The following is a 21,842-nucleotide window of genomic DNA, read 5'->3' on the forward strand; positions in this document are numbered from 1 at the left end:
AATGTCAGTTTCTGAGACATCATTGAAAATTGATGCAAGGATAGTCAGTTAGAAATATAGTCTGAATATACAAATCAAACCCCTGTAATACCACAGACATACAAATTGCATGCACACTAATAAGATTCACATAATGAGAACAAATTTGTTATCACATTTAAGGTTAACAAAATCTGAAATACAACATGCAAAAATAATCACCAACATTGATTCACATCAGTAATTACAGAATTTAGGTACAAGACTGGTCATAGGGAATCAATTTAGTTCCAATGAGCAGAAGATCAAAAGAACAGAGACTATATTAGATATTACAAAGCGCAATTCAGGATTTCTTGCACTTGGCCTCAACTCAAATTCACCTTAAGGAATAAGAGCCAATCAGAAATAGTAGGCAAAATTGTTTCCATTTTGTGGAACAGTGTACCTCCGAAAAAAAAAATCAAAGTAAATCATAACAGTTACTTTATCCTTGCAGGTCAATGAGTAAATAGATCAGCCATCTTTTAATAATATCTCCTTTGTCTGCTTGAACCAAATCCCGCCCACGTTTGAGTTTTATCCATTAAATTGTACTTGCATTGAATTTGTCACCCTCAAGGTGAAAAGAACAAGGAAAATATAGGCTGTAAGATTTTCAGTTGCATTTCATGTAACATTACCAGCTCCATAAAATTAGTGTTTTGTGAAATCATTACTAAACTGAGAAAATTATTAATATGCCTCAAGCATTTTATCTTTTACATAGAAAAGTGATAGACAGTTCAAGGAAAATGATTTTTGTCAAGGGAAGATGAACTAATTCGTGCAAAGACTACAATAATTATTTATTTATGTGCACGATGGTAACATTTATCAGGAGTTCAACATGGGTACATATTTGCAACATCAGTATAAATGAATTCTTCAATGATTTTCTTGATAAAATTGATCAATTTTCCTGAAAAGTCTGAAACAGGGCTCAAACAATGCTTAAAATTGAATTATGCTTAATATTGTATGTTCTGTATAAAACTCTGGTATTGCATACTGCATTTACTTCACTAACTGGTGCATAGAATAGGAAAAAAAAAATTCATACAAGTTTTGACAGAAATTAAATAACACCCAATTACTGGTAAAATCTTGAGCACATTGGTATTACCAGCACCAGTCAGTTAGTTTCTGGTCCACCAACATTTCATTACACCCAGATAGTTAATTTAAACTGGAAATCTTCAGGATGAAGTTTTGTTCTCCGAAAGGTAGAAACGATACATGAGTCCTACAATAGCAGCTGCAAATGCAGGAATAAGCCAATTTGTCCACCAACTGGAAGAGAAAACATTGCTAGTAATTCAAACTATTATATAACATCACCCATAAATTTTACTTCGATAACAATTAAACCAGTGCAGGCATGCACACAAATAAAGATAATCTGCTTATTAATTGGCTGTTACAGATCTTTTTATTCTTTTCTGAAAAAGATATTTAGAGTGTCTGCAAGTCAACATCTTTTTGGCCAAAGCCTATTGAGTATAGAGAAAGGAACATTCTTAAAAAAAATATGTTGACAGATACTTCAGCAGTAAACTGCCATCCCATCCCAGCAAAACAAGTGACAGGGAACAGCATCATGGTGGAAGACAGACAATTCCATTCAAAATGAATGTTGAACAAGAATCCCAAAGCTTACTGCTGATCTAGAATTGAAAGAAGAGAAACTACTCTTTCTCCAAACTGGGATTTTCACCAAGCACAGAAACTTTGCTTGAATAAGTGAATCAGTAGATGAGATGGAGAAGTGAAACAAAAAAACCAAAACGAAACACACATAAGTTACATCATGGAAATAAGGAAAATCCAACTCAGGGAAATGCCAGTTTAGCTTGAGGTTAAGCCTATACCATGACTATCAAGGTTTATTTAAACTAATATCATTCATTCTATAATAATTTTTAAATAAATGAATGTGATGATTTTTTTTTAAATCCATACTCTCTGGACTAATTCCAGAGTCACCCATCCTTACTCAAATTTATTCCATTATTAAAAATGCAAGTTATATACTCAAGTTCTTGTACTCCTCTGTATTTAATAGTACATAATGTTGCTAAAATATCACGTTTGATTCATCCTTACACACTATTCTATTTTGGTTTGACCAATCATTAAGGCTCTGTATATATTCTTTAAACTTATCAACCAAACTGATTATTTCTCAAAATTAAAAGTGATATATCTAATCACTTAACTACTTTATTAATCCACATAAAATCTACTGTATATTTTTTTTCTGAATTTGTGTTCCTTTCTGCCATCAATAAACAACTTACAGTGAGTATTTGGAAACCCATAGACTAATTGGGGAGATCCAGCATGGCTATGTACGTGGCAGGTTGTGCCTTACACCAGCTTGAGTTTTTGACAAGGTGACAAAAGAGATTGATGAGGGCAGGAGAGTGGATGTTGTCTACATAGATTTTTGTAAGGCATTTGACAAAGTCCCTCATGGGATGCTAATCCAGAAGATTAAGATGCATGGAAATTGGCTGTTGGAATTCAGAACTGCCTTGCGCATAGAAGACATAGAGTAGTGGTTGAAGGGACTTACTCGAACCGGAGGTCTGTAATTAGTGAAGTTCTGCAGCAATCTGTGCGGAGACCTCTGCTGTTTGTAAAGTATACAAGTGACCAGGATGAAAATGTAGATGGATGGGTTAGTAAATTTGCAGGTGATACCAAAATTAGTGGACCTGAAGATAACGTAAAAGACTGGCAAAGAATACAGCACGATATAGATCATTTGCAGATTTAGGGGCTGAGAAATTGCACATGAAATTTAACCCAAATAAATGTGCGGTGTTGCACCTTGGTAGGGCAAATGCAAGGCAAAAGTACAATATTCAGGGCAAGGCTCTCAGTGTCGCTGAGCAGAGAGATTTTGGGATCCAAGTTTATTGCTCCTTGAAAGTCACTACAAAGGTTGATAAGGTGGCTTATAGAGTGCTTGCTTTTATTAGTCAAGGCATTTCAGTTCTAAGTTAGGAGGTCATGTTGCAACTTTATAAAAATCTGGTTAGGCCACATCTGGAGTAATGCACACATTTGTGGTCAACCTACTTGTTGAGGCTTTGGAGGGGGCAGAAGAGGTTTACCGGGATGCTGCCTGGTTTAGAGGCCATGTGCTATCATGAGAAGCTGGACAAACTTGGGTTGTTTTCTCTGAAGTGTTGGAGGCTGAAGGGAGATTTGATAGAAGTTTACAAGATTATGAGAGGCATAGACAGTATGGTTTCCCAGGGTTGAAAAGTCTAATACCAGAGGGCTTGCATTGAAGGTGAGAGACAGTAGATTCAAGGGGGAGATGAAGGGCAAGACTTTTACTCAAAGTTGTGGATGGTTGGAATACACTGCCTGGTATGATGATAAGAGGCAAATACATTGGAGACTTTTAAGAGAAGTTTGGATAGGGACATGGATGTAAGGAGGATGGAGGGATATGGACATGGTGTAGGTCGGAGGGATTAGTGTTTGGGAGTTTTTGATTTGCTTTGCTTTTTAGCTGATTTGGCACAACATTATGGGCTGTTCTTGTGTTATACTTTTCTATGTTCTAAGTACATACTGTTCCTTTGTGTTTTGTGCAAACAATAAACCAATATCTCTGCTATATTCTACTTAATATTTATCAGTTGTGTTGTAACATGTTAAAGGCTAACTGGAAATCTCAGATGTATGGGGTGTCAGGGAGGGGTAGCACCTCTGGTGGGAGAACATGTCGCATCCTTTTCAAGGTGGTTAGTCCACCTCTGGTCCCCACCTGGCACTCAGCTCTCACCTGTGGCTCCCCGTAGCTGTTTGCATGTGACAGCAGCCACATCCCGGGCAACAGCTTCGACAAGCCGGCTAAACCAGGTGAGGGTAGCCGACGGGTCTCAAACCCCTGGCGAGATAGGGAGTTGTCTATCCCAGCATGTGAAGACAGACTCCAGCGGATTGAGCGGACAAGACCAATGGAGGGTCCAACGGTCAAGAAGGTGGTCTCTGCAAGTGTCGTGGAACGTGTAGAGCAGGACAAGACACAGAAGATGTCCTGGTCATCCACTGTGCCTAGTCCCATCTCCAGCCATCTCGACTCTTGTCTTGCCATTGGATCTAGATGGGAATTGGGAAGAGAGAGAGAGGCTGACACTGTGCAAATCTCCCTCACTTAAATCCAAATCACACGCTAGTCTCAACACCATCATAATGGTGTCGAGGTCATCAACATTGACGATGGACAAACACACATTACAGCCATCTAAATTGATCTAAAGAGACCACCACTTTGAATTACTGATGTTCTCTCAGGTAGATATGAAGGCTTTTGGCAATTCCATTGTTGAGGACAAGTTGTTAGGACAATAATTTTCTGAGTTTTTTTTAATGTTGGTCATGGTAGGGGAACATATGGGAAAGTATGAGAAAATATCACGAGACATAGTTGATTGCATACAGTATACTTGTTCATACTAAAACTCAGATGGTGAAAACTATCTGAATACTTTTAAAGTTTCAAACGTTGTTGCAGAGTTATTTCCCAGCACACTGCTGGTAGACTACTATGTTCAAATTTTGCAATTTGGTCACTTCTCCAGAGAATACAATGCTTTGCCGTCCAGAGTCAGGGGAGCAGACAGGAGATTTTGTGGACGTGAGAAGGACACCCACATGGTTTGTTGCCTCCCGGGTGCCAGGGTCCAGGATGTCTCTGACCAGGTGCACGACTTCCTGGTACGAGAGGGAAAGCAACCAGAAGTTGTGATACATGTTGGGACCAACGACATAGGCAGGAAGAGGGATGAGGTCCTGAAGTGTGAGTTTCGGGAACTAGGCAGAAGGCTGAAAAACAGGACCTCAAGGGCGGTGTTCTCAGGATTGCTGCCAGTGCTACGTGACAGCGAAGGTAAGAATTGGAGGAGATGGCAGTTGAATGCGTGGCTAGGGAGTTGGTGCAGGGAGCAGGGTTTTAGATTTTTAGATCATTGGGATCTCTTCTGGGAAAGGTGGGACCTGTACAGATTGGATGAGTTGCACCTGAACTTGAGGGGGAGCAATATCCTTGCAGGTAGGTTTGTTAGCATGGATCGGGAGGGTTTAAACTAATTTGCGACAGGGATGGGACCCAGAGCGATAGAGCAGTGAAAGAAGTGCATGGAGTAAAGCCAGATCTAACACATAGAGAAGCTTTGAGAAAAAAGAAGCAGAATAAACAGTGTAAAGACAGTAAGGTAGAAGGGCTGAAATGTGTGTATCTCAATGCAAGAAGCATCAGGAACAAAGGTGATGAACTGAGGGCTTGGATACATACATGGAATTATGATGTAGTGGCTATTACAGAGACTTGGCTGGCACCAGGGCAGGAATGGATTCTCAATATTCCTGGATTTCAGTGCTTTAAAAGGGATAGAGAGGGCGGAAAAAGGGTAGGAGGGGTGGCATTACTGGTCAGGGATACAATTACAGCTACAGAAAGGGTGGGTAATGTAGCAGGATCCTCTTTTGAGTCAATGTGGGTGGAAGTCAGGAACAGGAAGGGAGCAGTTACTCTATTGGGGGTATTCTACAGGCCCCCTGGTAGCAGCAGAGATACAGAGGAGCAGATTGGGAGGCAGATTTTGGAAAGGTGCAAAAATAACGGGGTTGTTATCATGGGTGACTTTAACTTCCCTAATATTGATTGGCACCTGATTAGTTCCAAGGGTTTAGATGGGGCAGAGTTTGTTAAGTGTGTCCAGGACGGATTCCTGTCATAGTATGTGGACAGACCGACCAGGGGGAATGCCATACTAGATCTAGTACTAGGTAATGAACCGGGTCAGGTCACAGATCTCTCAGTGGGTGAGCATCTGGGAGACAGTGACCACCACTCCCTGGCCTTTAGCATTATCATGGAAAAGGACAGAATCAGAGAGGACAGGAAAATTTTTAATTGGGGAAGGGCAAATTATGAGGCTATAAGGCTAGAACTTGGGGGTGCAAATTGGGATGATGTTTTTGCAGGGAAATGTACTATGGAGATGTGGTCGATGTTTAGAGATCTCTTGCGGGATGTAAGGGATAAATTTGTCCCGGTGATGAAGAAAAAGAATGGTAGGGTGAAGGAACCATGGGTGACAAGTGAGGTGGAAAATCTAGTCAGGTGGAAGAAGGCAGCATACATGAGGTTTAGGAAGCAAGGATCAGATGGGTCTATTGCGGAATATAGGGAAGCAAGAAAGGAGCTTAAGGGGCTGGGAAGAGCAAGAAGGGGGCATGAGAAGGCCTTGGCGAGTAGGATAAAGGAAAACCCCAAGGCATTCTTCAATTATGTGAAGAAAAAAAGGATGACAGGAGTGAAGGTAGGACCGATTAGAGATAGAGGTGGGAAGATGTGCCTGGAGGCTGTGGAAGTGAGCGAGGTCCTCAATGAATACTTCTCTTCTGTATTCACCAACGAGAGGGAACTTGATGATGGTGAGGACAATATGAGTGAGGTTGATGTTCTGGAGCATGTTGATATTAAGCGAGAGGAGGTGTTGGAGTTGTTAAAATACATTAGGATGGATAAGTCGCTGGGGCCTGATGGAGTATTCCCCAGGCTGCTCCACAAGGCGAGAGAAGAGATTGCTGAGCCTCTGGCTAGGATCTTTATGTCCTCGTTGTTGGAGGGAGGCGAATGTTGTCCCCTTGTTCAAAAAAGGTAGTAGGGATAGTCCAGGTGATTATAGACCAATGAGCCTTACGTCTGTGGTGGGAAAGCTGTTGGAAAAGATTCTTCGAGATAGGATCTATAGGCATTTAGAGAATCATGGTCTGATCAGGGACAGTCAGCATGGCTTTGTGAAGGGCAGATCGTGTCTAACAAGCCTGATAGAGTTCTTTGAGGAGGTGACCAGGCATATAGATGAGGGTAGTGCAGTGGATGTGATCTATATGGATTTTAGTAAGACATTTGACAAGGTTCCACACGGTAGGCTTATTCAGAAAGTCAGAAGGCATGGGATCCAGGGAAGTTTGGCCAGGTGGATTCAGAATTGGCTTGCCTGCAGAAGGCAGAGGGTGGTGGTGGAGGGAGTACATTCAGATTGGAGGATTGTGACTAGTGGTGTCCCACTAGGATCTGTTCTGGGACCTCCACTTTTTGTGATTATTATTAACGACCTGGATGTGGGGGTAGAAGGGTGGGTTGGCAAGTTTGCAGATGACACAAAGGTTGGTGGTGTTGTAGATAGTGTAGAGGATTGTCAAAGATTGCAGAGAGAGATTGATAGGATGCAGAAGTGGGCTGAGAAGTGGCAGATGGAGTTCAACCCGGAGAAGTGTGAGGTGGTACACTTTGGAAGGACAAACTCCAAGGCAGAGTACAAAGTAAATGGCAGGATACTTGGTAGTGTGGAGGAGCAGAGGGATCTCGGGGTACATGTCCACAGATCCCTGAAAGTTGCCTCACAGGTGGATAGGGTAGTTAAGAAAGCTTATGGGGTGTTAGCTTTCATAAGTCGAGGGATAGAGTTTAAGAGTCGCGACGTAATGATGCAGCTCTATAAAACTCTGGTTAGGCCACACTTGGAGTACTGTGTCAAGTTCTGGTCACCTCACTATAGGAAGGATGTGGAAGCATTGGAAAGGGTACAGAGGAGATTTACCAGGATGCTGCCTGGTTTAGAAAGTAAGCATTATGATCAGAGATTAAGGGAGCTAGGGCTTTACTCTTTGGAGAGAAGGAGGATGAGAGGAGACATGATAGAGGTGTACAAGATAATAAGAGGAATAGATATGAGTGGATAGCCAGTGCCTCTTCCCCAGGCACCACTGCTCAATACAAGAGGACATGGCTTTAAGGTAAGGGGTGGGAAGTTCAAGGGGGATATTAGAGGAAGGTTTTTTACCCAGAGAGTGGTTGGTGCGTGGAATGCACTGCCTGAGTCAGTGGTGGAAGCAGATACACTAGTGAAGTTTAAGAGACCACTAGACAGGTATATGGAGGAATTTAAGGTGGGGACTTATATGGGAGGCAGGGTTTGAGGGTCGGCACAACATTGTGGGCCGAAGGGCCTGTACTGTGCTGTACTATTCTATGTTCTATCTTCTAAAATAAAAGCAGCAAATGTCTTTATTCAATGAAAGTGAGGGGGTGGAGTTCAACCTCACAAGTTTTGATTTACTCATCACTTTTCATAAGGGGATTCCCAACTACTATCTAATTGAGAAATACCATCTGTATTTGTCATGACAAAGAGTAGGCAACTTTTAAATTTTTTGTAATGTTTTTAACTGTTATTTAAACCCAACGTACCTAGATTGGCTTGTAGATGTTGTAATTAACACATCCTGCAGAGAAAAGGGAAAATATTTAGTATGTTCATATGAAATTCCTTATAAAACTGAAAAATATTTCTTCCACTAAAATGGATTGCATAAAAGATGCCTTTGGAAGCAAGATAACCCTGTTATGTTGATGGATGCAAGTCTGATTAATTTATTTCCTGAACCAAATGGGTAGAAACTGATTAAATTTCAGAACAAGACATTTGCTCCAGCATGATATCTTTTTAAAAGTACTAGAACAATAGCTTAAGGGAAGATCTCTACTTTGAAGGACATTTAAAATTATTAGCACAAATATGTCATACATGCTTTATTCAAAAACAAATAGCAGCTTTTGTCAGAATAAATATCTTTCAAATGGCAATTTCATAAAAATGCTTCAACTTTTCCAACTGACACTGAACTATAGCAAAAAGTGACCAATGACCAAATGATGCCAATATTAAATTTCAAGTGAAGTAGTAGCATATGTTTTTGATAATACACAGTAGCTAGTGTCCTATATTCAATCTGACATTTAGTACTTTGTATCTAAAGATTGCACATTTCCCTGTGACAATGTGGATTTCCTTTAGGTAATCTGGTTTCTTCCCACATCCCGAACACATGCGAGTTGGTAACTTAATTATTGATTGTAAATTGATCCTCCTGTATAGGTGAAGGGTAGAATCTGAGGTGAGTGATAGAAACATGGAGAGAATATAAATTGAATTAGCATACGATTATTGTTAATGATGCTCAATGGTCATAACAGACCTGGTGGAACAAAGGACCTGTTTTCACCTTATTTTATTCTAATATTTGCTGCTTACTTTCAACAGAAATAGGAAATGACAGAAAAAGCCATTTGTCATGGTACACAACGGCAAATCCTACAAACCAATTATAAATTTAAATGAGATTGAATAAATTATGGAACTAGTTTCAATAATTCCATCATCAGTACGATGACTGCAGTCTTTTTTCTTACCTTAGAATCGTCTTTTCGATCAGCCTAAAAAACAAAACATTTTTAAATACATGTAATCAAGCAACAAAACATGTTGTAAGTCTAATATAAACATAAAACACTGGAAATAATTCATTTTTATACATTTTAAATACACAACCATCTTGTTCACGTCTGTAAAGATACCTTTTGTGGCTAGGAAAGTCCCGGAACTAGGCAACAAGCCATGTATGGTGCCAAGCCCTTGAGAAATGTCTTTGATATACATGGTAAGACAAGATCTCCCATTGAATAACTGGAGACAAAGCCAGACCCCAAATTTCACAGTTTATTAAAATTGTTAATGTTTTCAGCATTTCAGTAGATTACAAAACACTTAGAAGTTTTCAAAAAAACTTAAAAATAGAAGCAAACATATGAATTTACAAAAGCAATATTAGTTAAGAAAAATGTGATTTGCATTTTGTGCTTTCTATATCCCAACTATAGTATTATTTCAAATGAAAGGATTTATGGATCTGGGCTCATGATTAGAGGATTTTTTTTTAAAGTAAAAGCTGAAAATTTTTTGTCTGTAGCCAGCTCCAGAGTGATCTTGGATTCCATGTAGATTCCAGCAGAGTATAGAAAAATAGCTAAGAAAAGAAAATCACCATTGCATCTAAGCTAGAATGAGACTTCCACATTCATGTGGGAAACCTGAACATGCCAGCATGCAAGAGGGAAAGTACAGGCAATTCCTTGCAAGCATTTGGCCAAACACGACCAAATCCAAGTTAAGTTCAAAATCAAAGATTATTGCTTATAAGTAATTAACCTAAACATTCTCATGCAAAACACAGATTAAGCAAGGAGAAAACTGACTTCATCAATCTCAGTTGATTATTGGTAGTTATTAATAAAATTAACTGGTAAAAGACAGACAACATTTATGGAAACTTCAAGTTTCAAGTGGAAAGTCAATTAAAAACTCAATATATTCAGGTTGTCAGATGAATTGTATTCCATACCAAATCAAGTTCTCCAATGAAATACTGTTTCAGCATCTCTCTGGCATCAGATGAATGTCCCACATCTTCAAAACTTTCTGTGGCATCCCCTCCAGCTTGTTCAAACAGCACCTCCTCTCCACCAGGATGCTACAATGAAAATAAATGTGCATGCAGTTCATAAATGCATCTCGAAGGATTTTGTGTGGTTTGATATAAATAAACCATTTACAACATGATGTTGTCCCTCAGAATTACAGCATTTTGTATTGATAATTATTCCATCTTTAATTTCTATTTATATTGTCAAACTGATGATCCTTGAGAATTTAAACTTCTACTACTCAACAGCTACAACATGATCTTTTCAAGGGCAAAAGAATCCATTGGGTCACTGTAAGGCTACAGATGAATAGCTTCTTAAATACATAATAAGTTAGCATTGTAGAGTTAGTATTTTATTAGAATTACACCAAGTAGTTGTGCTAGAACTATGGAAATTGAATTAGGTTAAAAAAACATAATAGGCTTTACACCACAGCAGCGAAGAAAGTGAGAATGGAATGTCATTTACTCAATGGGGGGGGGGGGTCAGATAATTTGGAGAACCTGTGAAATGTGACTAGACAGCAAAATCTCTTCCAAGAATGGGATTAAAGAATACAGTTACCAACAATGAGCACTTGTGTGCAGGAAACATCAGAAATTTCAATGCACTAATAAGCATGCACAACTAAACAATTTTACCAATGACTAAATATATTATGCATAAAATATACAGTCTTTAATTTGACATTACAAAAGTTCAATTAGATTAAACAAGCTGCTATTTACATTGATGCAGTACTAAGAGTATGTGGCTGAGGAATGAAAACCTGTCCCAGCCAACTGGCTGGAATATTCTCGGGTATCTTCAGCCTCTTGCTCTGGTAGTGTGTGGTACTCAACTGCTTCAAGGAGGATTCAATTGTACTGATGCTCAAGAAGAGCGCGGTAACCTGTCTAAATGACTATTACCCAGAGGCACTTGCATCCACAGTGACGAATTGTTTTGAGAGGCTGGTGTTGAGGCACATCAGCCCCTGTCTCAGTGGCGACTTGGATCTGCTCCAATTCACCTACCAAAGCAACAGGTCTACAGCAGATGCTATCTCATTCACTCTTCACACAACCCTGGAACATCTGGACAACAAAGATACATGCTTTGGGATGCCCTTTACTGATTACAGCTTGGCACTGAACACCATCGTCCCCTCTAAACTAATTAGTAAACTCTAAAACCTGGGCCTCAATACCCCCTTGTGCAATTGAATCCTAGATTTCCTCATTTGTAGACCCTAGTCAGTTCAGGTTGGCAAAAATATCTCCTCCACAATCTCCAACAGAACAGGAGTACAACAGTGATGTGTACGTAGCCTCCTCTCTACTCACTTTGCTCCTATGACTGTGTGGCTAAGTACAGATCCAACACCGTATACAAGTTTGTTGATGACACCACTGCTGTGGGCTGTATCAAAAGGGGTGATGAATCAGCATACAAGAGGGAGATTGAAAACTTGGCAACAATCAGAACAACCTCTCTATGTCAATAAGGCTTAGGGACCTGATAGCGGATTTCACCAGAGGGATACCATGGTCCATGAGCCAGTAATCAAAGGAACAGAGGCGAAGAGGGTCAGTAACTTTAAATTGCTGGTTGTCATTATCCCAGAGGACCTGTCCTGGACCCATCATATATCATTGCAAAGAAAGCACGACAGCGCCTCTATTTCCTCAGGAATTGAGATTCAGTACGTTAGCAAAAACTTTGGCCAACTTCTATAGAAGTGTGGTGGAAAGTGTGCTGACTAGCTGCATTATGGCCTCGTATGGGAACATCAGTGCCTTTGGGCAAAAGATAGTGGATCTGGCGCAGTACATCACGGGCAAAGCCCTCCTAACCATTGAGTACATCTACATGAAACATTGCCCAAGAAATGCAGCACCCATTAACAAAGATCCTCATCACCCAGAATTCTTGTCACTGTTTTCATCAGGTAGAAGGTACAAGAGCCTCAGCACTCACACCACCAGATTCAAGAACAGTTACTACCCCTCAACCACCAGGCTCTCCAACAAAAGGGGACAACTACATTCATTTAAGGACTCTTATCTTGTTATTTATTGCTGCTTATTATCTGCATTTGCTGTTGTTTACAGATTCGTTCCTTTACAAATCCTGTTTACAGTTAGTGTTCTCTCAATTTGCTAAGTACAACCACAGAAAAAGAATCTCAGGGCTGTTCGTGGCGACATTTATGTACAAATTTTATTTTGAACTTTGCAGTTTACAGAATCTTCTACAACGTATCTATGATCGATCCCTGTAGTCAGTTTATGAGAAAGGACTTCACCTCAGTACTTCCATTCACGTCTACTCTTGCCCCATCCTCCCAAGGATAGGGTTCCTCTTGTCCTCACCTACCACCCCCACCAGCCTCCACGTCCAGCAAATAATTCTCCAAAACTTCCACCACCTCCAATGGGATCTCACTCCCAAACACATCTTTTCCTCCACCCCATCCCACTTACTGCTTTCCACAGGGATCGCTCCCTACACAACTCCCTTGTCCATTCGTCTCTCCTGGCACTCCCTCTGGTGTGGCCTCCTGTACATCGGTGAGACCTGATGTAGATTGGGAGACCGTTTCACCGAGCACCAATGCTCCGCCTGCCAGAGAAAGCGGGATCTCCCAGCAGCCACCCATTTTAATTCCACTTCCTATCCAATATATCCACCCATGGCCTCCTTCACCGTCGTGATGAGGCCATGCTCGGGTTACAGAAATAACACTTTGTATTCTGTTTGGGTAACCTGCAACCTAATGGTGTTTACATCAATTTCTCAAACTTCTGGTAATGCCCCCCACCTCCCTTCCTCCACCATTACCCATCCCCTTTTCCTTCTCACCCGCCCATTGCCTCCCTCTGGTGCTCCTCCACCCTTTTCTTTTTTCCATGGCCTTCTGTTTCTTTCATCAATCAACTTCCCAGCTCTTTACGTCATCCCTCCCCCTCCCGGTTTTACCTATCACCTTGTGTTTCTCTCTCCCCTCTCCTTTTAAATCTACTCTACAGCCTTTTTTTCTCTCCCGTCCTGCAGAAGGGTCTCAGCTTGAAACGTTGACAATACTCTTCCATAGATGCTGCCTGACCTGCTGAGCTCCTCCAGCATATTGTGTGCATTGCAACTGTAGGTTTTCCTCGCTTGTACTTGAACATTAGAGTATTTTTGCTTTTTCCAAAGGAGTGAAAAGAATTAGAAGCCCTTCAAGTCTGTCCTACCATTCAATATCATGGCTAATCTGCCCCAGGCCACACATCATCTTTCATAGCAACTACATTGCCTGACAACCTGACAGCCTTACCAGATAAAGTTCACATTTAAAATTTGGAATTGTTCAATTTGATATGATTGTGAGTGGTATTAACATAGAAAATTTGATTGACAAGTGTTCAAATAATTAATTTAGCCTAAATTCTATTTTTCCACCCAATCATGAGTACTAATGATGATGATGGTGATGATGATGATGACGTCGACTCAGACCCGAGAGGCCAGCATTGGGCATTTTCACGCCTTACAAGGTGCAGTTCGAAAGGCCGTGTGGGGTGCCACTCCTCGCACAGACATTTCGCAGTATTATTTTACAAGGCCAAGTTGCGAGCTCAACATCAACCCGGCGTGGATGGAGAGCACGCACGGGGGCAGTCTGTCACTGGATCGAACTCGGGAACCTCCGTTCCTGAGCCCGGCGCTGATCTCACTGCGCCGCCGGCCGACTAAATAATGTCAAAAATCTTGAGGCATTTCATGAGTACTGAAGAATGTCAAAAATCTTGAGGCATTTCCAAGTGACAAGCTTAACTAGACATACAGAAAAAGGTTTTCTGTGAGTAACAGAAAATCAAAAGGAAAATACTGACTTAGAGACAAGTGGTAGACATAGTATAAATGGAGGCTTTTAACAAAGCACATAGTTATCTTACCCAATTTTGCACCAGTTCCTAACTTCTGTGATATTTGGTATAAATTTTCAAAAAATCCAGAGATTCAAGTAAAGTTGAATTTGACTGGAAAACAGTAAATGAAGCTGCTTCTTTTCGGTGGGGATGGGAGGGTGTGGGAGGGACAGAAAATAGGAAACTGTAGGGCAATCAGCTACAGCACCATCACTGAGAATTGTTAAAAGCTATTAGTAAAGCCTTTAGGTTTATCTACCTAAATTAAGGAAGCAAATACAACACACTTTGAAGGCAGAAGCAGACAAATACTTGATAAACAATGGAATAAATGTAAACATAGGGTGTATAGATGACATTAAAAGACACAGAACAGAATTAAGCCATTTGCCCCATTGAATTTGCTCCGCCGTTTGGGCATAGCTGATTTATTACCCCTCTCAGCCACATTCCCCTACCCTCTCCCTATAATCTTTGACATATTTACATATCCCATCAACCTCCACTTTAAATATACCCAATGACTTGGCTTTCACAGCCATCTGTGGCAATGAAGTCAAGGTTCACCACCCTCTGGCTAAAAAAAAAATCATCAACTCTGTTCTAAAGGAATGTCCTTGGATTCTGAGGCTGCGTCCCCAGTCCTAGACTCTCCCACCATAGGAAACATCCTCTCCATAGCTACTCCATCTAGCCCTTTCAATATTTGATAGGTTGCAATGAGATCCCCCACTTTCTCCTAAATTCTAGCAAGGAAAGGCGAAGAGCCATCAAACTGTCCTCTTGTTAACCCTTTCATTCCCAGGATCATTCTTGTAAGCCTTCTCCACACACTCCAATGACAGCATATCCTTTCTCAGATAAAGTCCCGAAACTCTCCAAATCTAAGAAAGGGCTAATGTACGAGGAGCATTTGATGGCTCTGGGACTGTACCTGCTGGAGTTTAGAAGAATTGGGGGGGTGGGGGGGGGTGGTGGAAGAGCCAGAAGCTACTTAAAACCTACCAAATATCAGAAGAGTCCAGGACCAGGGTCAGAACAGAAGGGTGTCTCTTTAGAAGAGAGGAGGAACAACTTCTTGGTTAATAAGGGTGTCAAACGTTTTTGGGGAGAAGGGAGGAGAATGCAGTTGAAGGGAAAAAATCAGCCATGAACAAACGGAGGAAAACACTTGACAGGTTGATGGCCTAATTCTGCTCCTATGGTCTTAAGGAGATGAGGAGGAACACAAAGGACTACCAGAGCTGGAACTCCATTAGGAGGCAAGAATGGGAACCTTTTAGGAAGTAGATGATTACTTCTTTCCTAGGCAACACACGTAAAATGCTGGAGGAACTCAGCAGGTCAGGCAGCATCAAAGGAAATTATAAACAGTAGTGGTTTCGGGCCAGGACCAGCATCTGCAAATTTTCTCGTGTTTGTGACTCTTCTTATCCTCTTTGATCTACCTATGACAATTTCAAGAATTTTAAATGATTTCTTCCAGTTTCTTAACAAGTTTGGATCCAATATACAAGCTGAACAAAAAATGAGATCCGAAATTGATGAATGGTTGTCCATCAAATCCAATGATGACTTTCGAAACTTGTGTGGGAGCCATTGCACTGCGGGAGTTCCACTCTCTCGACTTCAGAGGTCCAGGTCTAGTAGTACAGGCAGCAATTACAGCATAACCTTGACTTCTTCTGTGTCTTGTCATGCTCTTCGATCTTCACAAAGCTTTGCAGAACCACCTTCCTGGCCATTAGATCACACCAATGATTTTGTACGCGCAGTCAGCCAGAACTGTCTTTCCACACTAGGACAGGCATGTAGAGGTATGAGGCCCACCGGCTTCCCTCACCTGGTTTACCCTGCCAGTTGAAGTGATGTCTTGGGGTGTGGCCACCGTAGCATGCAAACAGTTACCTGGTGACAGCTGAGTGTCCGATGTGGACCAAAAATGAATCAGCTGCCACAGAATGGACACACCAAGCCCCTTCACCTTAGGACTTCCCATACACCCTGTGAATTTATTTAAATTACAAAACATTGAGTTTCCAAATCAAGCGGTGGACTGAACACAATCCGGACAGTGTGAATGACCTGAATGAGGAACTACAAATATCAAATGAAAATAACCTTATCTGGTATACATTCCTAATACTAACTGTTTTTATATTACAAAGGTCGCATTTGGAAGCACAAACTGCTGGAGGAATTCACAGGGTGAAGCAATATTTCAGTGAGGAATTGTGACCTATGAAATGTCACTTCTTACTTAATTCCCACAAAATTCTATGCTATACAACATTCAGCACTTACCTTTCATTTGAAAACATAACAATAGAAAGATAAAATGGAATTTTAAAGAAGTCCCTTACCTCAAGAGCTAAGACTTATTTTAAAACTGAAGTTCCTAACATGTTTTGGTTCACAGAGTATGTGCAGGGCAGTTGGCCAGGGTCTTTACGGACATTTTCAATCTGTCCCTGGCCCAGGCAGTTGTCCCGACAAACTTCAAAATTGCCACCATCGTGCCAGTACCAAAGCATTCCGCTGCCACAGGGCTGAATGACTTCCGCCCAGTTGCACTCACCCCCATCATTGCAAAGTGCTTTGAGAGACTGGTTCTATCACATCTGAAATTCTGTCTGCCCTGTACCCTGGACCCTCATCAATTTGCCTATCGCACCAACAGGTCTACAGAGGATGCCATTTCCACAGCACTTCATTCTGCCCTGACCCACATGGACAGCCCCAACTCTTACATCAGAATGCTGTTCATTGACTTCAGTTCAGCATTCAATACTGTGATCCCCTCCAAGCTGATCACCAAACTTTGCTAGCTTGTTATCAGCTCATCCCTCTGCAATTGGACCTTCGACTTTCTAACAGACCCTAATCTGTTAAATTAGACAACCTCTCCTCCTCCATTCTCAATATCAGCGTGCCTCAAGGCTGTGTGCTGAGCCCTCTTCTGTACTCCCTTTCCACCAATGACTGCATTCCTGTACACGGTTCTAACTCCATAATCATGTTTGCAGACGACACCATGGTGATTGGCCTGATCAGAGGGGATGACGTGGCAGCCTACAGGGACAAGATCCAGCACCTGGCCGCGTGGTGTGCCGGCAACAACCTGGTCCTTAACACCCAGAAGACCAAGGAGATTATTGTGGACTTCAGGCATGCTAGGAGCCACACTCATGTCCCTATCTGCATCAACGGAGCCGTAGTGAAGCATGTATCAAGCTTCAAGTTCCTTGCTGTCCACATTTCTGATGATCTCACCTGGTCCCTGAACTCCTCCGTCCTGATCAAAAAGGCGCAACAGCGCCTTTATTTCTTGCGGAGCATCAAGAAAGCTCACCTCTGTCCTGGGATACTGACGGACTTTTACCGCTGTACCACTGAGAGCATACTCATCAACTGCACCTCAGTGTGGTATGGCAACTGTCCCGTATCGGACCACAAAGCACTCCAGCGTGTGTTGAAAACTGCCCAGTGGATTATCAGCACCCAATTGCTCACCATTGAGAACATCTATCATAAACGCCTCCTGGGCAGGGCGAAAAGCATTATCAAGGATGCATCTCACCCTAACCATGGACTTCTTACTCTCCTCCCATCCGGTAGGCGCTACAGGAGCCTCCGCTCCCGCACCAGCAGGCACAGGAAGAGCTTCTTCCCTGAGGCTGTGACACTGCTGAACCTCTCATCACAGCGCTAAACAGTATTGCATCCATATTGTACTGTCTCAGTACTTTTACATTTGTATGCTGTAGCACTTTTTATTCACAGTAATTTTGTAAATAACACTATTCTTTTGCACTTCTGGTCAGATGCTAATTGCATTTCATTGGCTTTGTATCTGTACTCGGCACAATGACAATAAAGTTGAACCTAATCTAAACTACTCTAAAAATGTCTATTTTTAACTGTTAACTCTGTCAGTAAACTACCTGGAAAAAGCACTGGAACAGGGTACTTTATGTTACAAGTGATACATAAAGGATGAAAGATGAATAAATGAAGACAGGTATTTGGACATTGACTGGAACCCATAATGTAGAAGTCCAGTTATGTAAATATTACATATTGAGCAATACAAATACCAGAGGAATGAAAATTTTCTACTGGAAAGAATTGTTTTATAAACCCTGCAGTCAGTCTAGAGAAGGCTGTTGACAAGATTATGACGAATTGGCATTTCGTCATAATCCGGCACATGGTAACACAGGAAACACAAGGGACTACAGATGCTGGAAAATAAAGCAACAAACAAACTACTGGAGAAACTCAGAGGGTCAAGCAACATTTGTGCAAGGAAAGGAATTGTTAACATCTGGGGTCAAGGCCCAGCATCAGGACTGGAGAGGGAATGTGGTTAATATAAAGAAAAGGGAAACAACAGGAATTCTGCAGATGCTGGAAATTCAAGCAACACACATCAAAGTTGCTGGTGAACGCAGCAGGCCAGGCAGCATCTGTAGGAAGAGGTGCAGTCGACGTTTCAGGCCGAGACCCTGAACGAAGGGTCTCGGCCTGAAACGTCGACTGCACCTCTTCCTACAGATGCTGCCTGGCCTGCTGCGTTCACCAGCAACTTTGATGTGTGTTGCATAAAGAAAAGGGAACTGGTGAGATTGGTATCCAAGGTGATAGGTCATCCTGGACAATCACATCAAACTCCTGTTTCAAATGTTTTCCCTCTCATCTTTATAAATGAAAATAAATGCCATTGTGCAGGAAGGAATGCAGAGATTTAAGAGGGCATTGCTAGGATTTGAGGGACTGAGTTATGGAGATTGGTTGAGTAGCTTAGGACATTTTTTTTAGAAAAAAGGAGAAAGGAGTAACCTTGGGGGTGTATAAAATCACGGGCAGCATAGATTATGTGCATTAACCCCACCTTTCAAGAACTAAAGTGCACTGATTTAAAGTGAAAAGCAAGAGTGTTACTAGGAGCATGGGGGGTGGGGCAACTTTTTCCACCCAGAGGGTGACTAGTATATGGAATGACATGCCAAAGGGAGTGGTTGAAATACGTCCATCAATGACATTTAAAGGAAAATTCATACGAATGGTTTAGAAGGACATGAGTAAAATGTGGGCAGATAGGACAAGTTCAGATGGAAATTGTGGCTAGTATGGACTGGGTGGGCCAAAGGACCCATGCCTGTATTGCATGACGAAATGGGAATGGAAAGATACATACGGAAATGGAATATTTTTGGAAATTGAAGAATTTTATTTACAAAGACGCAAGATGTTCATTTTGTGAGATTATATATTTAAAAGTTAACTGTCTAGGTAAAGCTCTTGATTAGACTATTTTTTGAAGACTACAGGCAAAATACTTAATCCACTGCTCAGCATGGATGTAGTGGGCTAAATTATACTTCCATGCTATATTGCTGACACTTTTCTCTTTAAAGCAAAAGAGGATGAAAGATGACATCAAAGTTGCTGGTGAACGCAGCAGGCCAGGCAGCATCTCTAGAAAGCGGTACAGTCGATGTTTCAGGCCGAGACCCTTCATCAGGACTAAGAGTTAGTAAGAGATTTGAAAGTGGGAGGGGGAGGGGGAGATCCAAAATGATAGGAGAAGACAGGAGGGGGAGGGATGGAGCCAAGAGCTGGACAGGTGATTGGCAAAGGGGATATGAGAGGATCATGGGACAGGAGGCCCAGGGAGAAGGAAGGGGGGGGGGGAACCCAGAGGATGGGCAAGGGGTATAGTCAGAGGGACAGAGGGAGAAAAAGGAGAGCGAGAGAAAGAATGTGTGTATAAAAATAAATAACGGATGGGGTACAAGGGGGAGGTGGGGCATTAGCGTAAGTTAGAGAAGTCAATGTTCAGGCCATCACCTACGCTCTGTCTGCCAGAGAAAGCAGGATCTCCCAGTGGCCACACATTTTAATTCCACATCCCATTCCCATTCTGACATGTCTATCCACGGCCTCCTCTACTGTAAAGATGAAGCCACACTCAGGTTGGAGGAACAACACCTTATATTCCGTCTGGGTAGTCTCCAACCTGATGGCGTGAACATTGACTTCTCTAACTTCCACTAATGCCCCACCTCCCCCTTGTACCCCATCCGTTATTTATTTTTATACACACATTCTTTCTCTCACTCTCCTTTTTCTCCCTCTGTCCCTCTGACTATACCCTTGCCCATCCTCTGGGTCCCCCCCTCTTTCCTTCTCCCTGGGCCTCCTGTCCCATGATCCTCTCGTATCCCTTTTGCCAATCACCTGTCCAGCTCTTGGCTCCAACCCTCCCCCTCCTGTCTTCTCCTATCATTTTGGATCTCCCCCTCCCCCTCCCACTTTCAAATCTCTTACTAACTCTTAGTCCTGACGAAGGGTCTCAGCCTGAAATATCGACTGTACCTCTTCCTAGAGATGCTGCCTGGCCTGCTGCGTTCACCAGCAACTTTGATGTGTGTTGCTTGAATTTCCAGCATCTGCAGAATTCCTCTTGTTTGAAAGGTGACATGATAGAGTGGATAGTCAGCACCATTTTCCAAGAGGTGGAAATGGCTAATACCAAAAGGCATAATTTTAAGGTGATTGAAGTATAGGGAAGAGATCAGAGGTACTTTTTTTTAAACAAAGAATTGGAAGTGTGTGAAATGCACTGCCAGGGCTAGAAGTAGAGGCGAATGTGTTAAGAGATTGAAGAGACTCATAGATAGGCACATGGATGAGAGAAAAATGTAGTAAAGCGATGGGCGAGTGAAGCTTCACGATGTTAAGTTGAAAGGTTGATACAACACCGTTAATGTTCTATTACTGTGCTAAGTCCAAAGTTCGCGTTGCACTGTGTGTTAAAAGATACATCAAAAAAGGCATATTACAATTCCATTCATATACTGGGAAAAAAAATTAACAGTTGAACACAATCGTTACATAAAGGAGAGGATCATTTCTAGGAACAGTTAAACCTGCTTTACAAGTTTCTGCTAAAACTTGAATGTAAACCATTTAAAAAACTGCTCTAATATTCAAAATTCGAATGCACATTTACATCAGCAAAGATGTTAAACTCGCTTTTTAAAAAAAAAACAAAGTCGATCATGCACATTGAAATTGAAAGGGAGGCCTGGTAGCAGATAACAAACATGAAACTAACCTCCTCTAGAAATTTTGAGACATCGTACACTTTGTCGTGTATCACTAACCACGTAGATTTGCTTTTGTTATGAGTTTTCACTTCTTCCATAGAATAATACTTCACCTCTGCTTTAGCATCAACATTATTATCTTGTTCCCCCATTTTGCAGCTCACCCAGCTCTGGCTACACTTCCCAAACCGACCGGGTTCGACGCTGCGTCACCCCTCACCCCACGGCCAATTACGTCATCGCGCTGCTCATTAACATCAGGCGTTCGCGCCGAGGCCGTCGGACCAGCGCCGGTCTGCTCACGTGATGCGGTGGTGCGCTCGCCGCCACCCGGTGTGCCGAATAGCCGGGCCTCTCCTGACTGATCAAATTTTACGTCAATAATCTCCAATTTGAGTTACTCCAAGACACAAAGGAAAGTATTCTTTGTACTGCCTTCACAAAACACGTTAA

General features: G+C 41.9%; 1 protein-coding gene across 2 annotated transcripts; it reads right to left on the bottom strand.

Annotated features, from left to right (window-relative positions):
• Positions 1-812: 812 nt before the first annotated feature.
• Positions 813-21,603, bottom strand: cyb5b (cytochrome b5 type B). 2 transcript variants are annotated; one of them, XM_072279814.1, is made up of 5 exons: positions 21,398-21,603; positions 10,294-10,422; positions 9,305-9,328; positions 8,303-8,337; positions 813-1,311 (listed from the first exon to the last, which is right to left on the bottom strand). In XM_072279814.1, exons 1-5 carry the CDS (start codon positions 21,539-21,541, stop codon positions 1,218-1,220), a joined length of 426 nt encoding a protein of 141 aa, XP_072135915.1. In that variant the 5' UTR covers positions 21,542-21,603; the 3' UTR covers positions 813-1,217. The 2 variants fall into 2 exon arrangements, with proteins under 2 accessions (XP_072135915.1, XP_072135916.1); XM_072279815.1 differs by lacking the exon at positions 813-1,311 and adding an exon at positions 3,100-4,140.
• Positions 21,604-21,842: the final 239 nt, after the last annotated feature.

Source organism: Mobula birostris, chromosome 15, assembly GCF_030028105.1.
Source record: "Mobula birostris isolate sMobBir1 chromosome 15, sMobBir1.hap1, whole genome shotgun sequence".
Taxonomy (NCBI): Eukaryota; Metazoa; Chordata; class Chondrichthyes; order Myliobatiformes; family Myliobatidae; genus Mobula; species Mobula birostris.

Coding starts and splice junctions, on each gene's coding strand:
- cyb5b (XM_072279814.1), bottom strand. CDS start 21,541: ATGGGGGAACAAGATAATAATGTTGATGCTAAAGCAGAGGTGAAGTAT. Junction 10,423..21,397: donor TCTCAAAATTTCTAGAGGAG/GTTAGTTTCATG, acceptor TTTTCATTGTAG/CATCCTGGTGGAGAGGAGGT. Junction 9,329..10,293: donor TCATTGGAGAACTTGATTTG/GTATGGAATACA, acceptor TTTGTTTTTTAG/GCTGATCGAAAAGACGATTC.